The following is a 20,612-nucleotide window of genomic DNA, read 5'->3' on the forward strand; positions in this document are numbered from 1 at the left end:
GATATATTTTAAACCCTAACCCTAACCCAGTTTGCGAAAATTTAAAGTGACATTACTTTTTCTCATGATATGGCAAGTTTATTCTCAGTTAAGAAAAAAAAAATTGTTATTTTGACTTTAATCCCATAAAATTGAGACAATTTTTTTTTACAATTACAATTACTCTATACACTATATTTGAACTCTGTTACTACAACAACATTATTTTTCCTCATAATTTTTCTGAAAATTACAACAATTTTCTTCATATTTTGACTTTGTAAAATTACTGCATCTCAGCTTTTTTATATAGGCAGAAAAGCATTCATTTAGCATGTACTTCCTTTTCCCATTTTATGTTTTTTTGGGGTTTTTTTTCAAATGTTTCAACTTTATTCTTGAGTCATCTTTGTAAATAAAATATTCAGATTTAATTCCATAACATTTTTACTTCATTCCTATAATATTATTGCTATTATTGTTATTATTATTTTTCCAATAATATTATGAATTTGAAAAAATTGCGTATTTAATTTTCAACTCTACGCTACAAAAATGACAATGTTTTTCCTCATAATATTATGTTTTTCTCCTAAAATGACAAAATTTTTCTCGTTAGATTATAATTTTTTCTCTTAATATTTTGAGTTTATGCTGATAGAATTATTGCTTATTTTCTATTTTTGCTGTTTACGGTCAGTATGTGTGAAAGTTGAACCCTGTAACCATTGGAGGCACAAGCAAGAGTCACATGTAGATAATTAATAGTTAATAACAACATTAGGTGAGAACAAGAGACAGCAGTAATGGAGGAAAAGTGAACAACAAAAGGCTGTGCTGGAACCACTGTCTGACTTTCGGTCCTGTTTAAGTAGCAAGATAACTACTTGACCGACTAGCCAGCCAATTGACTAATCCTCCAACTGACCGACCGACTAACCAACCAGCTGTTTGACTAATTTTCTGCTTGAGTAACAAATGAACTACTGAACTGACTAGCTAGCTAACGAACCAATCAATGAAGCAGCCACTTGTCGGACTGACCGACTTACTATCGAAGTAATTAACTAATCAACCAGATGTCTGCCTGCCTGTCTAACTTTCTGTTGAAGTAACTAACTTTCTTCCTGTCTAAGGACCTACCTGACTGATTAACTAGCTAACTAACTGATTGATTGATTAATCAGTCTAACTAACCAACCGACCTGCTCTCTGCCCAACATTCTGTCTGTCCTCCATGCATTCTTAACTGAGTGTCTTTCCAGTTAACTAACTAACTAGCTGGTTGGCTAACCTGTCTGACTGATTCAATAACAGATTAAGTGTCTGTCTGACTGAATAACCAACCTTCTGCTTAAGTCAAGAACTTACTTAATGAAATGACTGACTTAGCTAGCTAACATTCTGGTCGACTTACTAACATAACTAACTAATGCACTCACTAGCCAACCTTAATGTTGACCATACCACACACAAACACAAATAATTACATGTGATACGTTTATGAAAATGTGTATTTAATGAAAGCAGCCCCTCACATTACAAAGCCATCACATCCATTTAAATCAGGTAGTTGTTAATTTCTGTCCAATACACGACACGTCCATCGTCACCATCCTGTGCGGCCCTCCAGTGCACAAATGAAGGCCCCCTCCATGTTGTTGCTATCAGGAGAAACACTGTGACAGGCGTAGCCGCAAACACCATGGCTCCCATAACCCAACATGCTACTGCTATAATGTCCAATCGCATTGTAAGCAGGAGGCAGTGATGCTGTCCCACACACCTTGCCATCCCGTACCAGTACCGGCACAGGCACCCTCCTGGGTACAAGTTCCAGGGTTCTGTCCTGACTTTGACGCTTGCACTTGTACCTGCGGTTCTGGAACCAGATCTTGATCTGAGTTGAGGTCAGCTTGATGACGAGGGCCAGTTGCTCTCTCTCTGGAGCCGACAGGTAGCGCTGCTGGTGGAAGCGACGTTCTAGCTCAGACACCTGGGCCCGGGAGAAGAGGACACGTGGTCTTCGGCGAGACCCTGAACCTCCTTTGGAGCCTCTGTCACTGTCGCTGGAACTGTCTGTCTCTGGAAACACAATGACAACTTTGACTGATTGAACCCAACGAACCAATATATCATTATGATGACGGTTTCTCTTCTTATCCCGACTGTCTTCGGGCGAGAGGCGGGGTACACCCTGGACTGGTCGCCAGCCAATCACAGGGCACATATAGACAAACAACCATTCACACTCACATTCATACCTATGGACAATTTGGAGACGCCAATTAACCTAGCATGTTTTTGGAATGTGGGACATGCTAACTCTGAATGGAGAAACCCAGGCCTTCCCGATCTCCTGACTGTGTGGCCAACATGCTAACCACTCGTACCCCATGCAGCCGCTTCCTCCATAATTAAAAGAAAATGAAGTATATTTTATTTTTAATTTTTATAAAATTTTTATAAAATTACCGAACCAAGTTTTATTCATTATTACATATGAAGGTCAAAATGTATACATCATTCAAAACTAAAAATAACAACAAACCATTCACTGTCCACTTCATTATAATGAATAATGAATAAACGGGCTGTATCATATTAATAACATTTCAGTATGATAAAGTGCAGTTCTACACCACTGAAAACTATAAGCACAATAATACACTTTTTTGAGCTAACATGTTTAGAAACTAGTTTTGACGTAAACATCAACATCACATGATACCGACTTCCCTGAGTTTTTATTTCACTCGTTGGAATAACTCCGTATTGCCAGTTTTGTCCAGTCTTGAAATTTTGTTTGGATCAAAAACAAAGTTTCCACAGCAGTCCAATGCCGATTGCTGGCCTCCATTTTTAAAAGTGAAGAACGTCTGGAGCTGCGTGTTACGTCATATCTGAGCATGCGCTGAAAGAACGCACCGGGGATAAATTCAAACAGGAAAAGATCAAATTCAATCTTGCTAATATTTTATAATTAAAGTCGGGACATGTTTTATATAGATATCTATTTTCTTTTTTAATAAAAGTGGACTTGTGAAAAAAAATAAAATAAATTAAAAAAAATTTAAAAAACAAACTAGTTTTGACTACATTAGACAGTATCCCTTGTTAAACTGAAATAACCACTCAAATAAGAGACCATTCACCTTACCATATTTATTCATCTCCCCCTCTGCTGTTGTGTCATAGTTGAAAAGCTTCCTCTGACTCCCATGCATGTTAAGATGCTCTTCAGCAACTTGGTCCGCCATCAAAGCATCAAAATGGTGCTGGTGTTCCGACTTCAAAATATCCTTCACTGAAAAAGGGGTCGTCGTGGACGAGCTGGGATGCATCATCCCACTAATTCCTGCTCCTTTTCTTGGTACTCTTCCACACTGCACCGCTCTGCAAGACGCACTGAGGAGCCCCTGTGGGCCTGAGCAGCTTTATAAACTCATGCAAGGCTCCAAGTAAAAAGGAAAACAAAATCTGTCACCTATCCCCAAAAAGCCAGCTTGCTGGATGCTCTGATCTGATCTGCTTCTCACCTTACACCTGAACACCCGGCCGGCACGGGTGGGGGTTGGTTAATTAACACATAAGTGCACTTAATGATGTTGGGCGGGCTGTGAGAGACTGATGACAGAAGGGAAGCTCATTCCATCCTACACTCATTAGACACTTCATTAGGTACACTTGCACTCTTAATAATCATATTCGGTGCAGAAATAATACACAATAATGCTCATTTTGGATGGATTAAATATTAGGAAAACCCTTGGTATGTTTTGTTTGGCCTTCTAAAGGGTTTTTAATGCATGTAAAAAAAAACAAAAAACAATAATTAATAAAATGACATTTTAATGTGTGATATTTTGTTTTTTTTAGTTTGGCATGAAAACTGTCTTGTAAAACACACTTTTTGAAATTTCTGCAATTGTTTCACAGGTTTTATTACTGAATTAGGTGTTTGTCATGAGGTGGTTATGTGGAATTTAGAGTTAATTAGATGCAAAAAAATAGTATGTGTTTGAATTGTGCTCTAATAATAAACTTACCTTGTCATATTGTTCATTTCATTGTTTATACCTAATTAAGTGTCCAGCATATGCATTTCTATCAAATTTCTATCAAGGAAGTGGTAAGTGGCAGCTGCACTTAGCAGGAAGTCACAAGTAGATATTCACGTCCTTAAAGAGGGGGGGGTTCACTTAATCGACACGCGCGTCCCTGAGGGGGTGTGGAGTTGAGTGACTTCTTTGGTGATGTTGGCCAGCTTTTACCATCAACAATGTTGTGCAGACACATTATTAGTGTTGTCTCAGGACACAACAAACAGAAACACGACACTCCATGTTGTGGCAGTGGAGCGATGGCGGCGCCAGGCTGCAATGCATGACTGAAGACGACACACACGCACACACGCACACGCACACGCACACGAGCAGTGTTTCACGTTGACCATGCAGAAGTAACACCAAAGACACACTCCACACACACTATTTAGCCAATAATGTATTAATCAATACCAAAAATTTGCAGTAGTTGTCATTTGAACAATAGAACGTAAACATTATGTAATTGTCCATCTTTTGAAAGTTTTTGCATTTTACAAATGTGTACATTTGACTGCATTTGAGTGCAAATGTATGTAAAATATTTAAAATAAAAACTATACCAAATAGTTTTTTTACATTAGATTCCCCGTTTATAGTAATTGATTCTAAATTATTTAGTTTGGCACAAAAAAACTCAATTTTGATTTTAATTATTAAAATATACTTTTATTTTAGGTATCAACTTATTGCCACTCCTAATGTGAGTAATGGTCTCACCTTGGCCACACCTCTGGTAATAACTACTTTAAATCCATTCATTAATTCATTTTCTACCGCGTTTTCCTCATAAGGGTCGCGGGGGGCCTATCCCAGCTGTCTTTGGGCGAGAGGCGGGGTACACCCTGGACTGGTCGCCAGCCAATCACAGGGCACATATAGACAAACAACCATTCACACTCACATTCATACTTTAAATCCAATTATATTGAATTAGATTTATCCCCCGGTTTTTAGGGCCCCCTGGAGGTCAATTATCGTCGAATGTGCTTTTTTGTGCATATTGTTTTTTGTCCACCTTTGGTAATCGTAATGTTTTAGTTGCTTTAAAACAAACTTTCTTACTAAAGTTACATTGAGATACATCGCATGTTTTCACTTGCAAAATTCCACTTTCAACAGGAAGGAGCAAAGCCTGCTTAATCCTTCCCGTCTCCATGTCTCAGCTTTTACTGCATCCTGTGTTCAATATGTTTCTATTTTGCCATATATACGATTTTCAGTATATTATTAGTTTATGCTCAGTGCGGACTTTTAAGCAACTGTCTAAATTGGAGGCATTTACTTGGTTTGTCATTTCTAATGGCTTCATTAACATGTGAGTCCCAGTCAGTGTGAGAACACTTTAGAACCTCTGCTGTAGATAAAAAAATCGCCAAATGTCCCAATAATTTTGTCCGCCCAGTCTAACAAAGTGTACTTGTAGTAGTGTGATATTTCAGCTCAATCATGAAAAATGTTTATACAGTAAAACGGGAAACGTTATGACTGCTGAGTTGGACAAAACTATTTTTACACTTTTTGGCCACTAGGTGTCTCTGTAATACCAGCTTGCTTCCATTGATTTGTTAGAGAGAAACAAGCATTCTAATATGGACGTGTAACGATATTTCCATTTGTCAGAGTCAGCTAAGTTACATTTATCCACTTGGATCTTAAACCTAGCTGTTATAATCACATAGCAAGATGTCCACACTTTATAGCAGGGGTCGGGAACCTTTTTGGCTAAGAGAGCCATGGAAGCCAGATATTTTAAAATGTGTATCTGTGAGAGCCATATACATTTTGAATGCAATAAAATGTGTGCATTTTTATGTAAGACCAACAGTTTTAGATATAATGGGCTCTAATTATGTAGACCAGGCACACTACCCCACGCCAATGGGGTGTGGCCAGCATACTTTCGTGAGCAGCGCAGTGTCTAATAATAAATCAAATACTTGCTGCCATTAATGCAACTTCTGCTGCTGCATAGTTTTGAACCGTATTCAGTACACGTATTTCATTCTTTTGGCCATCTTCACCAGAAGGCTTGGTTCTGCAGCTTTAGCTATTTGACTTAAGGAGGAAAGTTTACATTTACATGTTTTTTTGACATCTCAATGACCGAGGTAGACTACAGCATTACCCAGTAATAATCAAGTTTTGGTGTTTGACCTGGAAAATATCATCAGGAAAGATAGATATGGTTGGCCGTATTGCAGCAGAATATAGATGGACGAATTAAAATGCATAAGAAAGTTGTTGAATTTGAATATTATTTTTAACAGTCATTTCTGTGATGGTTTACTTTAAAATGTTAGCAAAATGCATTTTTATTGTGGTAAGAAATGCTTGAGAGCCAGATACAGTCATCAAAAGAGCCCTACCTGGCTCCTGAGCCATAGGTTCCCTACCTCTGCTTTATAGCATACCTTTACACAAGTATCTGATTGAGTAAAGTGAACTGGCATGTGGACATCCGGTGGTAGTGTGAAATCAATATCACAGAAATCAGTGATAATAAAGGTCAGGAAGGGGAATAAATGATCATCACATCACTGTGTTCATTTTCTCACTATGCTACAACTTTAAATAATCAGGCGCTGCAAGAAAAAAACAACATTCAAGTGCATATTCACTATAAGATGACTCCCAAAAGCATGTTCAAGTGACCTTCATGATAAAAATGCTTCATTTTGGAGTGCACTGTATATTTTGCCACCACTACATGATAACGACGATGCAGTGCAACAACCACACTGCTCAAGATGACATATTTAGTTGAATACACAAACCAAAGACAGTTTCATGTCTTTCCCCCAGCCATTCCAACACTTTCTGCAGTAAAAATAAAAACTGATCTAATTATCTCCCCCCCCGTCCTTGGGTATTTCCCCACAGAAGTGAAGGGATAGTGATTGCTGGTTAGATTGGAGTGGATCTAATCTTTTGCGGCTCTCCTCCACTGCTATTCCATTTCACTGCACATCTAATTTGTCACAGTGCTGATGAATATGCCACAACTTCCAGAGGGGGGGAACATAATGAATGTAAAACACACACGGGGAAAGAGAGTAGATAAAGGAGAAAGGAGACCATTGCTGCGCTGTGCTGCACTAAGTGCAATGCATTGTTCATTCAATGCTAATTGTGAGCACTGTGCAAGGATCCATTGCTTTTGTCTCAGAATTAGACAAATAATTTAAAGTGAGGATTTAAGTCGGAAAAAAAGCCTATAAATCAGCATGCTCTTTGAGTGTGAGTGTGATTAATTTTTAGAATTTATTTTAATTTTCGATTTGACTTGAACCTAAATATAGCTATGACAAAGGGTAGTTCCCTTTGTTCAATAACTACAAAAGGTACGGAAAATCGAAATGTAGAATGAACACAGCAGCCGTTTGGTAGCTGAAGCTGGACTGAAATGCTGTGGAAATATGCTGAAATGTTGAATGAATGTTAGAATAGTTTGTAATCTGAGCTGAAGCGGTACCTAAATGCTGTAGAATTGACCACCATCTGATGAAATATAATTTTATACGACATGACGACTGTGGGGCAAATGGGATAGGAAGAACACACTTTCATGAGCTGAATTAGAAGGAAAAAGTGCAAGCAGATGGTAAGAATCGCATCTGCATAATGATATTCTCATGTCATCATTATTCATGTATTCCTCATGGTTGTGACTCTCAGGGTGGCGATACACCGGGCAGCGCTCCAAGTGACAGGCAACAAAGTGAACAGGCAGGGTCAAAAAATCTGTTTCCAGGCAACGAGGTGTTTCTGTGTGTTTAAAGCGGTTGCTATTAAAAGTGACAGGACGGCAGCCACGGCCACACAGACATTTTAGTGCTGTGTTATTGTGCCTGTCACCAATTAATCCATGAGTGATGAGAGGATGTGTCTTTAAAGGAGGGCCATGAGAAAAATTGCTGCTGCATCACCTATCCATGAGGCAGGCAGGCAGGCTGGGTGGGGAGCAGGCTGATGAGAAAGCCCCCCAGGACTCTCCTCTAAATAGGCATGAAATTATATCTGCCTCTGACTGAGATTAGTGTCCATGCAGCCTCTCTCTTGTCCTCGGGCCTTTTCCAGCAAACAGCCACTTTGCAGTTTCAGCTCGCTTGCATTCAAGTTGAAGAAAGTTCATTTCCATCAGGAGGTGCTCGGCGTCCTTGATCCGCCTTCATGGGTCCTGCTGGATTTGTCACACATACCGAGCGCTCAGAGGATGTGGTAAACCACAACCATGTCATGCGCGGATAATTTGTGCTTAATAGAAAGAACCGGAGAGCGCTGGATGCACTTTCAGTTTCAGTGCATACGATATAGTATTTCGCAGAACTTCTTGAAAGCTGCTCACTCACTGGCAACTCCACTGGCTGTGGTTGCACATTGTAACACATTGCCAGCTCCGAGCGACCTTGCAGTCATGTCTGCTTTTATGACACCTATAAATGTCAAGTTGTTGTTGATACTCTCAGAAGAGTCCTAATTTGTCTTTATTTTGGAGGTCACTGCGAGCCATTAGTCAATTGTTTTGAAATTGTCTGCCTCAGCCTCACTTTTTGTCCACACCAATTTCTGAAGTTGGCAAACTGAATGGATGTGATCAAGCAGCCAGCCCTGCACAATTGGGACAAAGAAAGGCTTTTACAGGACATTTCAAACAGCAAACGGAAGCAGAACTGAGATGCTTACTGAAGCAGTGTTATGACTGGGCTTAGGTTCACTTGTTAGGAGGCGATACAACATTTATCTACACTTAGGTCTACAGGTATTTGGTCAATGACAGGCTTTATACTGTATACTGTGGATATTCATCCATCCATCCATTATTCATAAATGCATTTTGTTTTGCAATTAGAGCATGGACAAACAGTTTACGACTTTCTAAATATGGGTTTTAACATTATTAGAGCCCTGTAAGCATGAAACAACACCCCTACAGTCACCTTTACACTTGTATTACCCAATATAGTAGACATTCATTCATTCATTCATTTTCTACCGCTTTTCCTCACGAGGGTTGCGGTGGTGCTGGAGCCTATCCCAGCTGTCTTCGGGCGAGAGGCGGGGTACACCCTGGACTGGTCGCCAGCCAATCACAGGGCACATATAGACAAACAACCATTCACACTCACATTCATACCTATGGACAATTTGGAGTCGCCAATTAACCTAGCATGTTTTTGGAATGTGGGAGGAAACCGGAGTACCCGGAGAAAACCCACGCATGCACGGGGAGAACATGCAAACTCCACACAGAGATGGCCGAGGGTGGAATTGAACCCTGGTCTCCTAGCTGTGAGGTCTGCTCGCTAACCACGAGACCGCCGTGCCGCCCTATAGTAGATATAATAATGGTAAATGTGATGTATTAGACATTAATAAGACATAACGAAATCTCAGAGGTTAGCATTGGAACTGTTCCTTTGTGTTGTTTTCTGGACAGCATACTTCCTTCGGTGGCAAAAGTCTCATCAATGTAACATTACTGACACCTCCTGACCAGTGGACTACAACACACTTTGAATGGAGTGCTTTGAATGTGTCTTCTGAATGCCTTAGTTTAAGCCAAGGACACATACATTTTTTTTAAAGGGGTCCTATTATGCTAATTTTTGGACTCCTATAAAGCAGCTTTGTTGATCTTCAAGAGTCTGCACCTATTCCAGCTGTAGTTCCTTGGATTTATCCCACCCACGGCCCCCCTCTGGACATCTGTGAGATTGTAATTTGCACCCCGCTCCCTGTAGGCACACTCTATAATGCTACACAGACCACTGTTTACTTACAGAAAATAATTTTATTTTATTTTGTTTATTGCATTGAAATGTGCCTGACACTCTTGCCTGTGAGGTTTTAGTGACGTGTGTGCAATGTGCGCCTGTCGGCCAATTTACCACTGCGCAGGGTGCGCTTTGGCGATCTTTCAGGGCACCTTTGGTGCACTGTTTTGTCATGAAATTTTCACTTCACTAACCTGAAAATGTGGACAACTCCCCTGGTGCACCACCACATTAATTTCAGCGCATCCCAGTCTACCAAATGACCAAATTCTCAAATTGGACATTGTTACCACGGCATGGGGTCCTCCACTAAATTAGAGCCTGAAGTCCCAAGAGATTTGCAAACATCTCACACACTGTGATGACTCGAACACCAAGTTTTGGTTTGACTTTTGAGGCATATTTTTCCCAATTGAAACACTTTTGGAGAATTTGACTTGATATAGTGTATCTAGAAATGATACGAATTGGCTGAGATATGATAAATATTTTATTTCAGCAAAAGACACACAATTGATGCATTTGTATCTTTCATGACTTTTCAGTACAGAGGAAAAAAACCCAAACATATACACAGCGTGGGTATATATGTCTATGGGTGTATTTTAAAGTGCAAGTCATTTACACAAGGTCAATCATGCGTTACATAGCATCTGTATCAGGAACTTCAGTTAAATTCTCAATAACCTTGCTATCTGAATAGTAAAATAACTGTTACTATATCTATATAGATATATAACTATATATATCTATATAAATATATATAGATATATATGAATACAAAATAAACTTTACAAGTCACTGAAGCTTTTTTCGCTTTTGCTCAAGCACAACAACAATCACTATCAATCTATTTCAAGTCTTGAGAGGAAAGAGTACCATGGTGTGTCAGAAGTGAGACAGGGGAAACAGTTTTTCACAGAGCTCACCGCCCGCTCCGCCCAAATTCGAACCTGCAACGCAAAGAAACTGAAGGCCCATGACAATGTTTTGTTTCCCCTCCCCTCCATGCAAATAAGCCTTCATCATGTGTCTCCTGCAAGCAGACATTCAGTAAACAGGTACATTCTCTGAAACTACCGTTACATTGGACTACATTGGTGAGGAAACAGTCAATTTGCCCTAAAACTTATTATCAACAAAGAAATGTCCACAGGAAGAAGACAGACAGACATCATGTGAGTCTTATTGGTGGAGTGATGCCGCCAATAATGGGGGCGGGGTTAAGGGGGGAGGCATGGCTTGTGGCCAGCATCTTAGCAGCAGCTGTTTGGGTTTTGGGGATTTACCCATGAAGGACAACACGAGATACGCACATATGTATCATGGAGGTTTCAATGCCCTTTATAGTGGTCCGGATGGAAAGGAAAAAAAGTGCATATTTAACAAAAACTAGTAGGATATCGTTAAAACTACAGTGTGACTATAGCTCTTACATTGTCCAGAAGAAACCACCATCGTAGAGTTCCACGCCAAGCGAGTGCAAACACAGCATCAGCGATGAATGAACAAATGGTCAATTTCTTTTGTCGCTGTGAATCCTTTGTGTCGTTGCATAGTTTGGAATATTTAACAGAGTCTCGGAACTGAAAAAGGATATTGAAAAAGAGAAAAAGTAAAATATTGTAATGTTTTGTGCTTCTCAAACTAACATTTGAAGTCACTTCTTTCAGGCAGCATTGCATCTCAAGCCTTTTAGCCAATTATTTATTTTACAGTAGAAAGACACTCGTTGGGGACAAACTAAAGAGATCCAAGTGTATCATGTTTAGCCTTCACAAGGGTTTTAATTGTTGTTTTGAATCTTCTAACAGTAATAGGTGTCCCTAGAGCCTGTTTATGAGCACCAAATGGAAGAAATATCTATCTATCTATCTATCTATCTATCTATCTATCTATCTATCTATCTATCTGTCTGTCTGTCTGTCTGTCTGTCTGTCTGTCTGTCTGTCTGTCTGTCTGTCTGTCTGTCTGTCTGTCTGTCTGTCTGTCTGTCTGTCTGTCTGTCTGTCTGTCTGTCTGTCTGTCTGTCTGTCTGTCTGTCTGTCTATCTATCCGTCTATCTGTCCGTCTGTCCGTCCGTCTGTCCGTCCGTCTGTCCGTCCGTCCGTCCATCCATCCGCCCATCCATCCATCCGCCCGCCCGCCCATCCATCCATCCACCCGCCCATCCATCCATCCACCCGCCCGTCCATCCATCCATCCATCCATCCATCCATCCATCCATCCATCCATCCACCCGCCCGTCCATCCATCCATCCACCCATCCACCCGTCCATCCATCCGTCCACCCCACCCACCCACCCATTCATCCATCCATACATCCTTCCATCCACCTTTGAGAGAAGAGGCACTCAAACGGTCTGTTTTGAAGTTTCAAGTCCTTCACTACAGCTTTCTTTTTTTTTAAAAAAAGGCTTCACTACACATCTTAAAATTAAGTGTAAGTTTGAATCTGTGTCAACATAGCAATATGTTGACGTGTGATTGTGATGGTAGCACTGTAGCTCACAAAGCTATGCTAGTGTCTTTTGCGTTCTCCTGTCCCACTTCTTAATGTTTACGCTGTTTAAATGTGATATATTGTAGAGTAGAGTTACAGTGTATATGTAAAAAGTGCATAAAGTGCACAATATCGCTTCTTGGAGCCACACAGGCATGGACAAACACAGCTCATTAGCATTAAAGCTACAGACACACAAAATGGAATGTTTCCATGAACTCACTTTAAAAAAAGGTTAGACTTTGGGGAGCACACTTCCAATTATTATTATCTTGTGGGACCTTTTCATGATTACCTATGGTGGAAATTAACGGGCACGTTTTATTTTTACACAATGCCGCCTGATGTCGCTCAACTTTCAAATCGCAAACTATTGGATCTCATTATATTGTACACCAACCCTGTTCAATCGCACCAATTGCATTATATGGCCCTAACCTTCCTCTGTCCAATATGTTCATTCATATGAGCATTTTCTTGGAGCCTTAGCGCTAAAGACACGATGCCCCATTGTCGTGACTTCCTATTTGTAGACGATTGTCTTCCTGTTCGGAGGCCATGAAATAAGAAGGGGATCTCACCATACATCAAGCCAACCAACACCCAGCTTGGTTTTCAACTTGGGGGGGGGTCAAAGTGAAATAATGCATTGCTGTTTCCTAGCCAACACAATCACTCACAAAAGAAACAACATACAGCCCTCTCTAATGGATACATGCATGGAGAAGCACCACAATATTATATAGTGCACAACATTCAAGCCGGGTGCTTGATGCTGATGCTTGCTTTTACCTTTATGCAATGTGCACCCAAGTGCATTGTAGCAGCTACAATGACAATGACCTGCCTATTGTAAAACTGCCTCCTGTGTCGCAAGTAGATCACCTTGACTTGAATGACCAACCTTGTTCCCCTATGGCCAGCACAGAGTCATGACATGGGTCCCATTCAGTCATTCACCCTTTTTTGTTTCTGTTTTTTTTGGCATATAGATGTTCAAATCGGAGCTTTTAAGCTAATTAAAACTATAATATATGCATTGAAACAAAAACCTTAAATAATATAGTAGGAAAATAAATATAATTCCAAGAAGGCTTTTTTTTTTTTTTTTTTTAAATAGTCACTCTAAATCTTGCACTCAGTTAGCAACATAAACATGGTCCCTTATACACCGTAGAGCTCAACAGTCGTATGCATTGTAAGTGTCTGGATTGATGTTTTCTAATGGACAGACTTCATGAAAGTACATGATGTCAGTACAACGGCTACATCTGTCATCAGAAAACACAAATACGAACTATTAATAAGTGCTATATCTAGTTTGGTATTCCATGAATAGCATTCAGGGCAGTTTTGAAGTGTTTTTTTGGTCAGTGTAAGGTAACCTCTTTTACTCTCTGTTAGAAGGCTAGCTATGGCTGTCTCAGATTACCTATAGAATACAGTACATTTAAGAGTTAGCATAATAAAAAATACACGTGAAGATCACCTCCACATCTCATGCTCACAATTTGACTGGTCTCATCACTAAAATAGTGGATACATCTAATAACCCCCCCACCCCCGCCCCTCCGTGTGGATGAACCAATATCGACTAATCTATTCATGGATGAGTTTTTCTTCTTTTTTGTGCTTGGCATCAAGACTTTTTAAGGATCTTAGTTGGAGGAGATTAAAAAGAGTGAAGAAGGCCGTTGTTGCACAGCCACAAGTGGGAGTGATGAATAGGGTTTAAAGGAGGGGTCTCTCAAGCCTTAAACGTAGGATATACAATATATCAACAATCAAACTCTATGGGTGGTGTGGCATTCCCTGGAGGTGCATATTTTAGTAACTTCCAGTCTAATGGTGGAAAGGATGTGGTCACCCCGAGGGAATAGAGGAAATTTCTGACTTGGAGTGCAAGTTAGGAGCTGTCACTGGCAGAGCGCTTTTTGCCAAAATGACTGGCAGAGTCTCTGTTTCGCAGATTAGGCTGGATCTTGTACATATGGGGACCCACAGACCAGCGCCAGCTCCCGCGGCCCTCCGCTCCCGTCGGGGCGGCTGCAGCGGCGGATGCGGCGCCAGCTGCAGAAGAGCAAGGCTTGTTCTGCAGGAGCTGAATAAGCATGGTTATCTCCGGGCCCAACCGAGATACCATGCTGGTCCTCACGCGCTCCAGCGTGTCCTCATCACAGTCCATCAGGCTCTGCAGCAGCCTCCCGTAGAACCTGAGGGAAGAAAATACATTTGCATGTGTTGTGTTGTGTGGTTGGACGTCATCCACGCAGAATGTCATCCTATTCTTCCAATGACCATCGTAAATGTAAACAACAGAATCAAAACAAGCAATTTCATCCTATTTCGCTCTTTGCAATGGCTGCATTGAGCAGATGGTAACCAAAACATGGACGTGAATACAACTTGAGCCATCTGTTATGCTACATAAATCCAGGTCAAAGGGGCATCCGGTGTGCAACATTTATTTATTTGACAGCACTATGATACTTTTGAGGGAAGAGCACTCACTAGAGCACTGGACTCCATCACAGTCCAATACGTGTGTCCTGTACGTGGGGCTAGTGTTACTCATCTTCCATACGGTTTTCACAATGGCCGGTGATGAACTGCTAATTAGAGGCATAATAAACTTACTGGTTTCATACGTACTTACCGCACATTTCAACAAAGCTCTTAAAAGATCATTTTAAATAAACTACTGAGTTACAGTGGCCTTCGTACATATACAGTGTAATCACAGCTGTATAAACAGCATTGATGCATGCATGCACACTGTACATATATACACATGTGTATATATACGGTATGTTTGCAGTATATACATACACATATACAGTATATACACACAGACTGTATGCATACATGCAGTGCAAGCATGTGTAACCCCACAACTAGGGGGTCCGCCCCACTATTGTGGCTGTCTATTGCATATAATCTATCACTGTAGTAGAGGTGGTGCTCACCTGTTGGGGAAGTGGCTGGGTAGCTGGGCCACTTCACCGATGGCGTCGGGATTGGTTCGAGCGATCGTGCAGATATCCAGCTTGCTGTAACACTCCTCTTGGACTTCCGATATCATTCTTTGGAATGTGGAGCAGCGGCGAATGGTGGGGAACACCTTGGACGTGATGCCATTGGCAATGCACTTAAGGCTCTCTTTCACAAATGCTTTACCCTGTAGAAGAAGACACATCTGTATTCAGTGGAGGCATACAGCTTCCAATACAAATCTGGATGAGGTGTGTGTAAGCGTATACCTGAGTGTCAAATTTAGCAGCACTGTACAGGAAGGACTTGCAGATGTCATGCATGCCATCTGTGTCGCATGTTGAGTTTTCCAGGCAGGCGAAGGCCCCGCAGCCAACTTGGAGGGCACTGTTGAGACAGCGTGCCACATCTGCTGTGGGCACAGAGATGATGATCCATCAGCAGTTCAGCCAACAGTAGCTTGCCTGGGACTCACACAGCACACACTCACTACAGCTGCCAGGCTTTGGGCGACAAAAATGCAGCCGACAAAAGAGAATATTCATACAAAGGCCGGTGCAGCCATAAGGGGCAAAAGAGACCTTGGACATCTTTCAGCTCTGAACTGCTGTGACACCTTTTGGCACAGCTTAGCTTTTCCCTTGGCTTAGTTTGGTTCTTTTCAGCGGAGACTGGATGAACAGCACCAGAAATACCAAAGAGTTTCCTGAAAATTGTTGGCATGCCTGCCGAGAGGCGCACACATGCTGCCACCAGCCTCTGTCTTCAATTATTTTTGCACCAACTGTAATTGTCGAGCCTCATTTTAGGACTCCAAAGCACTTCAATATTCCTGACTGATTCCTGACCACATGCCACACAGTCCAGTCCAATATGGAACACAACATGATCAAATCCATGAAGCACCGCCGTGACCCAGCCGTGCAACCTGCAGAGCGTAGATAATGTCAAGATCATTCTTGCACCTTGTCTGAATAAACCATTAAGAAACACCACAGAAGGGGAGGCTGGACCCTTTTTGCACACATGTGCGGCTCTGGGTTGACCTGCCAGTTGAAAGTCTGCATGGGCTCCGAGGGAGCAGCAAATCTTTGTCATTTTTTCATTTTTTTGTGCATCTTGACGACTTTAAATAATGCACACAGCCGCTGTGTATGTAGCATTTAATTTATTCTAATGCATATGCAGCCTACTTCTTTCTAATGTGTCTTTATGTTCTTTAATATTGAGTAGAATATGCAGCATGAGACACTCTCAGGTAAGCTCTGCGCACATCTGTTGCCGGCAGGACACCGGCAAATAAATAAAAAATAATAAAACACAGAAAAGAATGCATGCATCACACCGACAGCAAAAGGCTGCGCAGGCCAAATGATCATGATGAGAGAGAAAAAAAGGAGCATTTGAGCGATGGAGGCTCGGCTGCATACGTGCAATGTACACGGATGGAAGCATGTGTGCTACTTACAAGGGCTGTTGGTCGAGAAGCGTGCTCTCCTGGACGAATAGGACTCGTTGTGATCCAGCTCGTATGCAGATGCGTTGAGCACCATCAGGATAAAAAGTCCCGTCCTCAGAGGCATCGTCTTCCCGGCACAGATGTCACAAGTGAACGCAACGAGAAGACGCCTCCTGCTCCGCGGGGGATTCATTCAGGAAATGTTAAGAACGGCAGCCAATAATAATAATAATGAATAAATAAATATAAGGGGCTCGTACAAAGTGAGGCTCTTCTTCCTCTTCTCCTCCTCCTCCTTCTTCTTCTTCTTCTTTTTTTTTTTTTACAAGACTGGACTCCTCACTCTGCTTTGGACTTGCATGACAGACAGACGGCAGCAATGCTTGAGCCTGCATGGGTTTATATAGGAGCGCTGAACGCTACGAGATCCTCTTTTGGACCAATCACAAGGAGGCGTTCAAGGACCGGCTCATGCTTGCTTCACTAATTGACAAAATGCTGCCAGAGATTTTGAATGACACTGGAAAATAATGCATTGCATGTGCTACATTCATGTGGAATAAACTATCAGCCGTGAATCTAGCAGCAATGCCTGGATAAAGGTTTTGGACTCTGTCATCACTATTAGGAAGTGGACATTATTCTGGAAGATGATGGCGTGTCTGTGATAGTTTAATCCAGGGGAACATTCATGATGTTAGATTCCTTCATTCCGCATAAATTCCACCTTTTCCGTGTTGGAGGTATAGAAATTGGGGGTCCCCGCTTTTGTGTTGAAATCAATTGTTGCTGGCCGACAATACTGTGGTACATTGGTTTTAGTTATTTATTAGTTACAAATGGAGCGAAAATGAAATGTACAAAAACCAAGGCCATTTTCACATGGATAATAATATAAACCAAATGAATCCATTCCAGACATCCAAAAATATTCATGAATGTGCCCTTCCTGTGCTTCCTGGAGAGATGGAATTCATTGGTGTTTCTTGCCTTCTTTCTCAAAGTGCTAGAGCTCACTTTGTTTGGCTCCATGGCAGGTTATTTAGTGGTCGCACTCAATAAAAAAAAATGCATGTATGGTGCTTGGCTGGGGCATTTCATTTTGTGGAACGATACATGCAAACGAGTCAAATGGACAACGGACAAAATGTAAAAAAAACACCAAAACCATATCATATGATATCTATATCTCCGAAATGTCACATTTTTCTTCTCAATGGGGCAATAATAAGTTAATTCATTCATTTTCTACCGCTTATCCTCATGAGGGACGCGGGCGTGCTGGAGCCTATCCCAGCTGTCTTCGGGTGAGAGTAGCCTAGAGACTTTGGAGTAGCCAATTAGGGTGGGATTGAACTCGGGTCTCCGAGCTCCTGAGGTCTGCGCACTAACCACACGTCCGCTGTGCAGGTGCAATAATTAGTATAACATAAAATACAATAACTCAACACAAGTAAGTAGCAAGATGTGTCTTTCTTACAGTCAAGCATGGCGGTGGTTGCGTCATGGTTTGGGGCACCATGAGCGCTGTGTTTTTTGAAACATGAAATCCAACATATATAGTGACAGTATGATGCAACTTCCCTTGGAGAACTGGGCCAATGAGCCCAAACACACCTCCAAGATCATAAGGAAGATGAAGGTTTTGGAGTGGCCGAGTACGTCCAATTGAACCCAAGTGAGCACCTATTGGGCATTATCTAGCAGAAGGACGGTGGATGAGTGTTAAAGTGTAGATACTGACACTGCTGATGAAGCTGTTGTCCTCCCGCCTTTTGTTGCCCAACTTGCAGCAGCGCGTGCACACAGAGGAAAATGTGTGGGACTCCAAGCGGTTGTTTATCATGGAGGCCTAAACGCCTCCTCAGACCTTAGCAACATAGCAGACAGAGTGAACTACAGTACAGTATGTGATCTCTTTACTTGAGCGTGTCAGTTTGAAGCAACAATGTGCAGTCTTAAAATAACAACTTCTAAACCATCGTGATGGTACACTGCCTTGTAATAAGGAGAGCGGTGTATGTATCATTGCCACGGCGACTTGATGCTACAAAGGACAAAGGTTCATTTGGATAGTGGAGTTCGGATTTCTGAACAAATCATGCACTTTGAACTCAACGGTTCAGAATGGCTGCACAATCCTAATTCCAATCAGCACCTCTTCTTTAAGAGATACACCTCTTTTGACTAATGACTTGTTTTAATGTCTTTGTCACATACACATATGTTCACGACCAACATAAATCACCTCAATTGCAACATGGAATTGTTGTTCCCGTTCCCGAACTCCATCAGAATACGTCCTCTTCATATCTTTGTGCTCTGCTTGTCTTCAGCACATCTTTTTGTGCTCTGACCCTGACTTCCCCCATCATTGTCAGGAGATGTTGACAAGCATTTGGCACCTTTTCTCCACTGGAGAATCCAAATTTAGGCCCCTGTCTGGTGTGCAAATGTGAACATCTACACAAAAAAATGATTTATTATCTACTCTCACAATAAATCACCATCAGCATCCCTGTCGTGTGAGGACACAGGTTAGATCTACATACTGTTGTATGACCTAAACTATTTGAATAGAAGTAAAGACATGTTGCAGATATGCACCCTTGGGTATAACATCTTAACCATTTTGGAGACAATACAGTACTTTACAGTCCACCATTAGGTATGTTGTTTTTTCAATGAACATACAGTGGAACCTCATTTGGATGCCTTAAATGTTTGGAAACGTCACCATGCATACCTCATGAGAGCTCAGTTCTGTGAGCATTTAAGGAATACGTCTGGCTGTTTTGTCTCTCTCTCAGAAGGGGGAAGAAGAGGAAAAATATGATGAAAGCCATAGAACCAGCAAACCCCGCTGCAATCAGTCTGCGAGCATGAGCATATGTTATAATACTTCTTATTCAGTTTAATTGCTCACAGGTCCATAAAGGGAGATCATTGGGTCTGGATCCGGACCGATGTCTGGTATTTGGTGATGAATTGTAGAGACCTTCTCCAAGCACCATAGTTCCCCCATATTGTGATTCACTCCAAAACTATATTCCAACATTTTTTGGATCGGTCTTTGATATTTTTTAAAACCAGCTAGAAGCCCTGTAGAAGTCCTGTGTTTTTTTTCCAAGTGCTCTGACCATTTTTTATGCAATTTCTGTACAAATGCCAAAAATGGTCCTATCTCGTAATTCCATATCCCATTTCCAACAACTCCAAATAATTTCATTCAAATCCATTCATAGTCTTTTGAGTTATTTTGAATACAAACAATTATTAAACATGTTTTAGGTTAAATGGCAACTCCAAATGCCCATAGATATGAATGTGAGTGTGAATGGTGGTCAATATGTTCCCTGCGATTGGCTAATACTGTAGAAAACGCTCTCATGCTAAAGCTACTTCCTATTAAGAGACGTCTTGAAGTAACCTCTCTTCTTGAGAAACTTCAGACTGTCCAGTCTCTACTTCTGGATCCAAAACATACGGCGGTATGTTAAAAGTGGACATTTTAAAAACATAATTCACCATTTATTATCACCTCCTATAAAGTTGGGTTCGGCAGCAATCGGCACAACATCGGAATTCCTTCTGAACATTTGGGATTGCATGCCTGGAGACGGGCCATGGATGGAATACATTAAAACAGACCGTTTTCACGGGCAGCACAAAATCCAAAGAAATACAGCTGAATAGGTGCAGATTCTGAAAGATCTGGAAAGCTTTCTGTGCTGGTTATTGTGTGTAGCTGCTCTATACAATACAAAAATGACCACAATAGGTCCCCTTTAACGTTT

General features: G+C 41.3%; 2 protein-coding genes across 4 annotated transcripts; both read right to left on the bottom strand.

The window, feature by feature from the left end:
* Positions 1 to 1,516: 1,516 nt before the first annotated feature.
* Positions 1,517 to 3,323, bottom strand: nkx2.7 (NK2 transcription factor related 7). The gene is made up of 2 exons (XM_058069969.1): positions 3,140 to 3,323; positions 1,517 to 2,064 (listed from the first exon to the last, which is right to left on the bottom strand). The coding sequence occupies exons 1-2, from the start codon at positions 3,321 to 3,323 to the stop codon at positions 1,589 to 1,591; spliced, it is 660 nt and encodes a 219-aa protein (XP_057925952.1). The 3' UTR covers positions 1,517 to 1,588.
* An 8,848-nt stretch (positions 3,324 to 12,171) lies between these two features.
* stc1 (stanniocalcin 1) lies at positions 12,172 to 17,185 on the bottom strand. Of its 3 annotated transcripts, XM_058070754.1 has the most exons (5): positions 17,076 to 17,185; positions 16,825 to 16,988; positions 15,626 to 15,768; positions 15,332 to 15,543; positions 12,172 to 14,578 (listed from the first exon to the last, which is right to left on the bottom strand). In XM_058070754.1, exons 2-5 carry the CDS (start codon positions 16,937 to 16,939, stop codon positions 14,272 to 14,274), a joined length of 777 nt encoding a protein of 258 aa, XP_057926737.1. In that variant the 5' UTR covers positions 16,940 to 16,988; positions 17,076 to 17,185; the 3' UTR covers positions 12,172 to 14,271. The 3 variants fall into 3 exon arrangements, with proteins under 3 accessions (XP_057926737.1, XP_057926736.1, XP_057926735.1); XM_058070753.1 differs by having other exon boundaries at positions 15,626 to 15,765; positions 16,825 to 17,178; XM_058070752.1 differs by having other exon boundaries at positions 16,825 to 17,178.
* Between the last annotated feature and the right edge of the window lie 3,427 nt (positions 17,186 to 20,612).

Source organism: Doryrhamphus excisus, chromosome 4 (genome assembly GCF_030265055.1).
Source record: "Doryrhamphus excisus isolate RoL2022-K1 chromosome 4, RoL_Dexc_1.0, whole genome shotgun sequence".
Lineage (NCBI taxonomy): Eukaryota > Metazoa > Chordata > Actinopteri > Syngnathiformes > Syngnathidae > Doryrhamphus > Doryrhamphus excisus.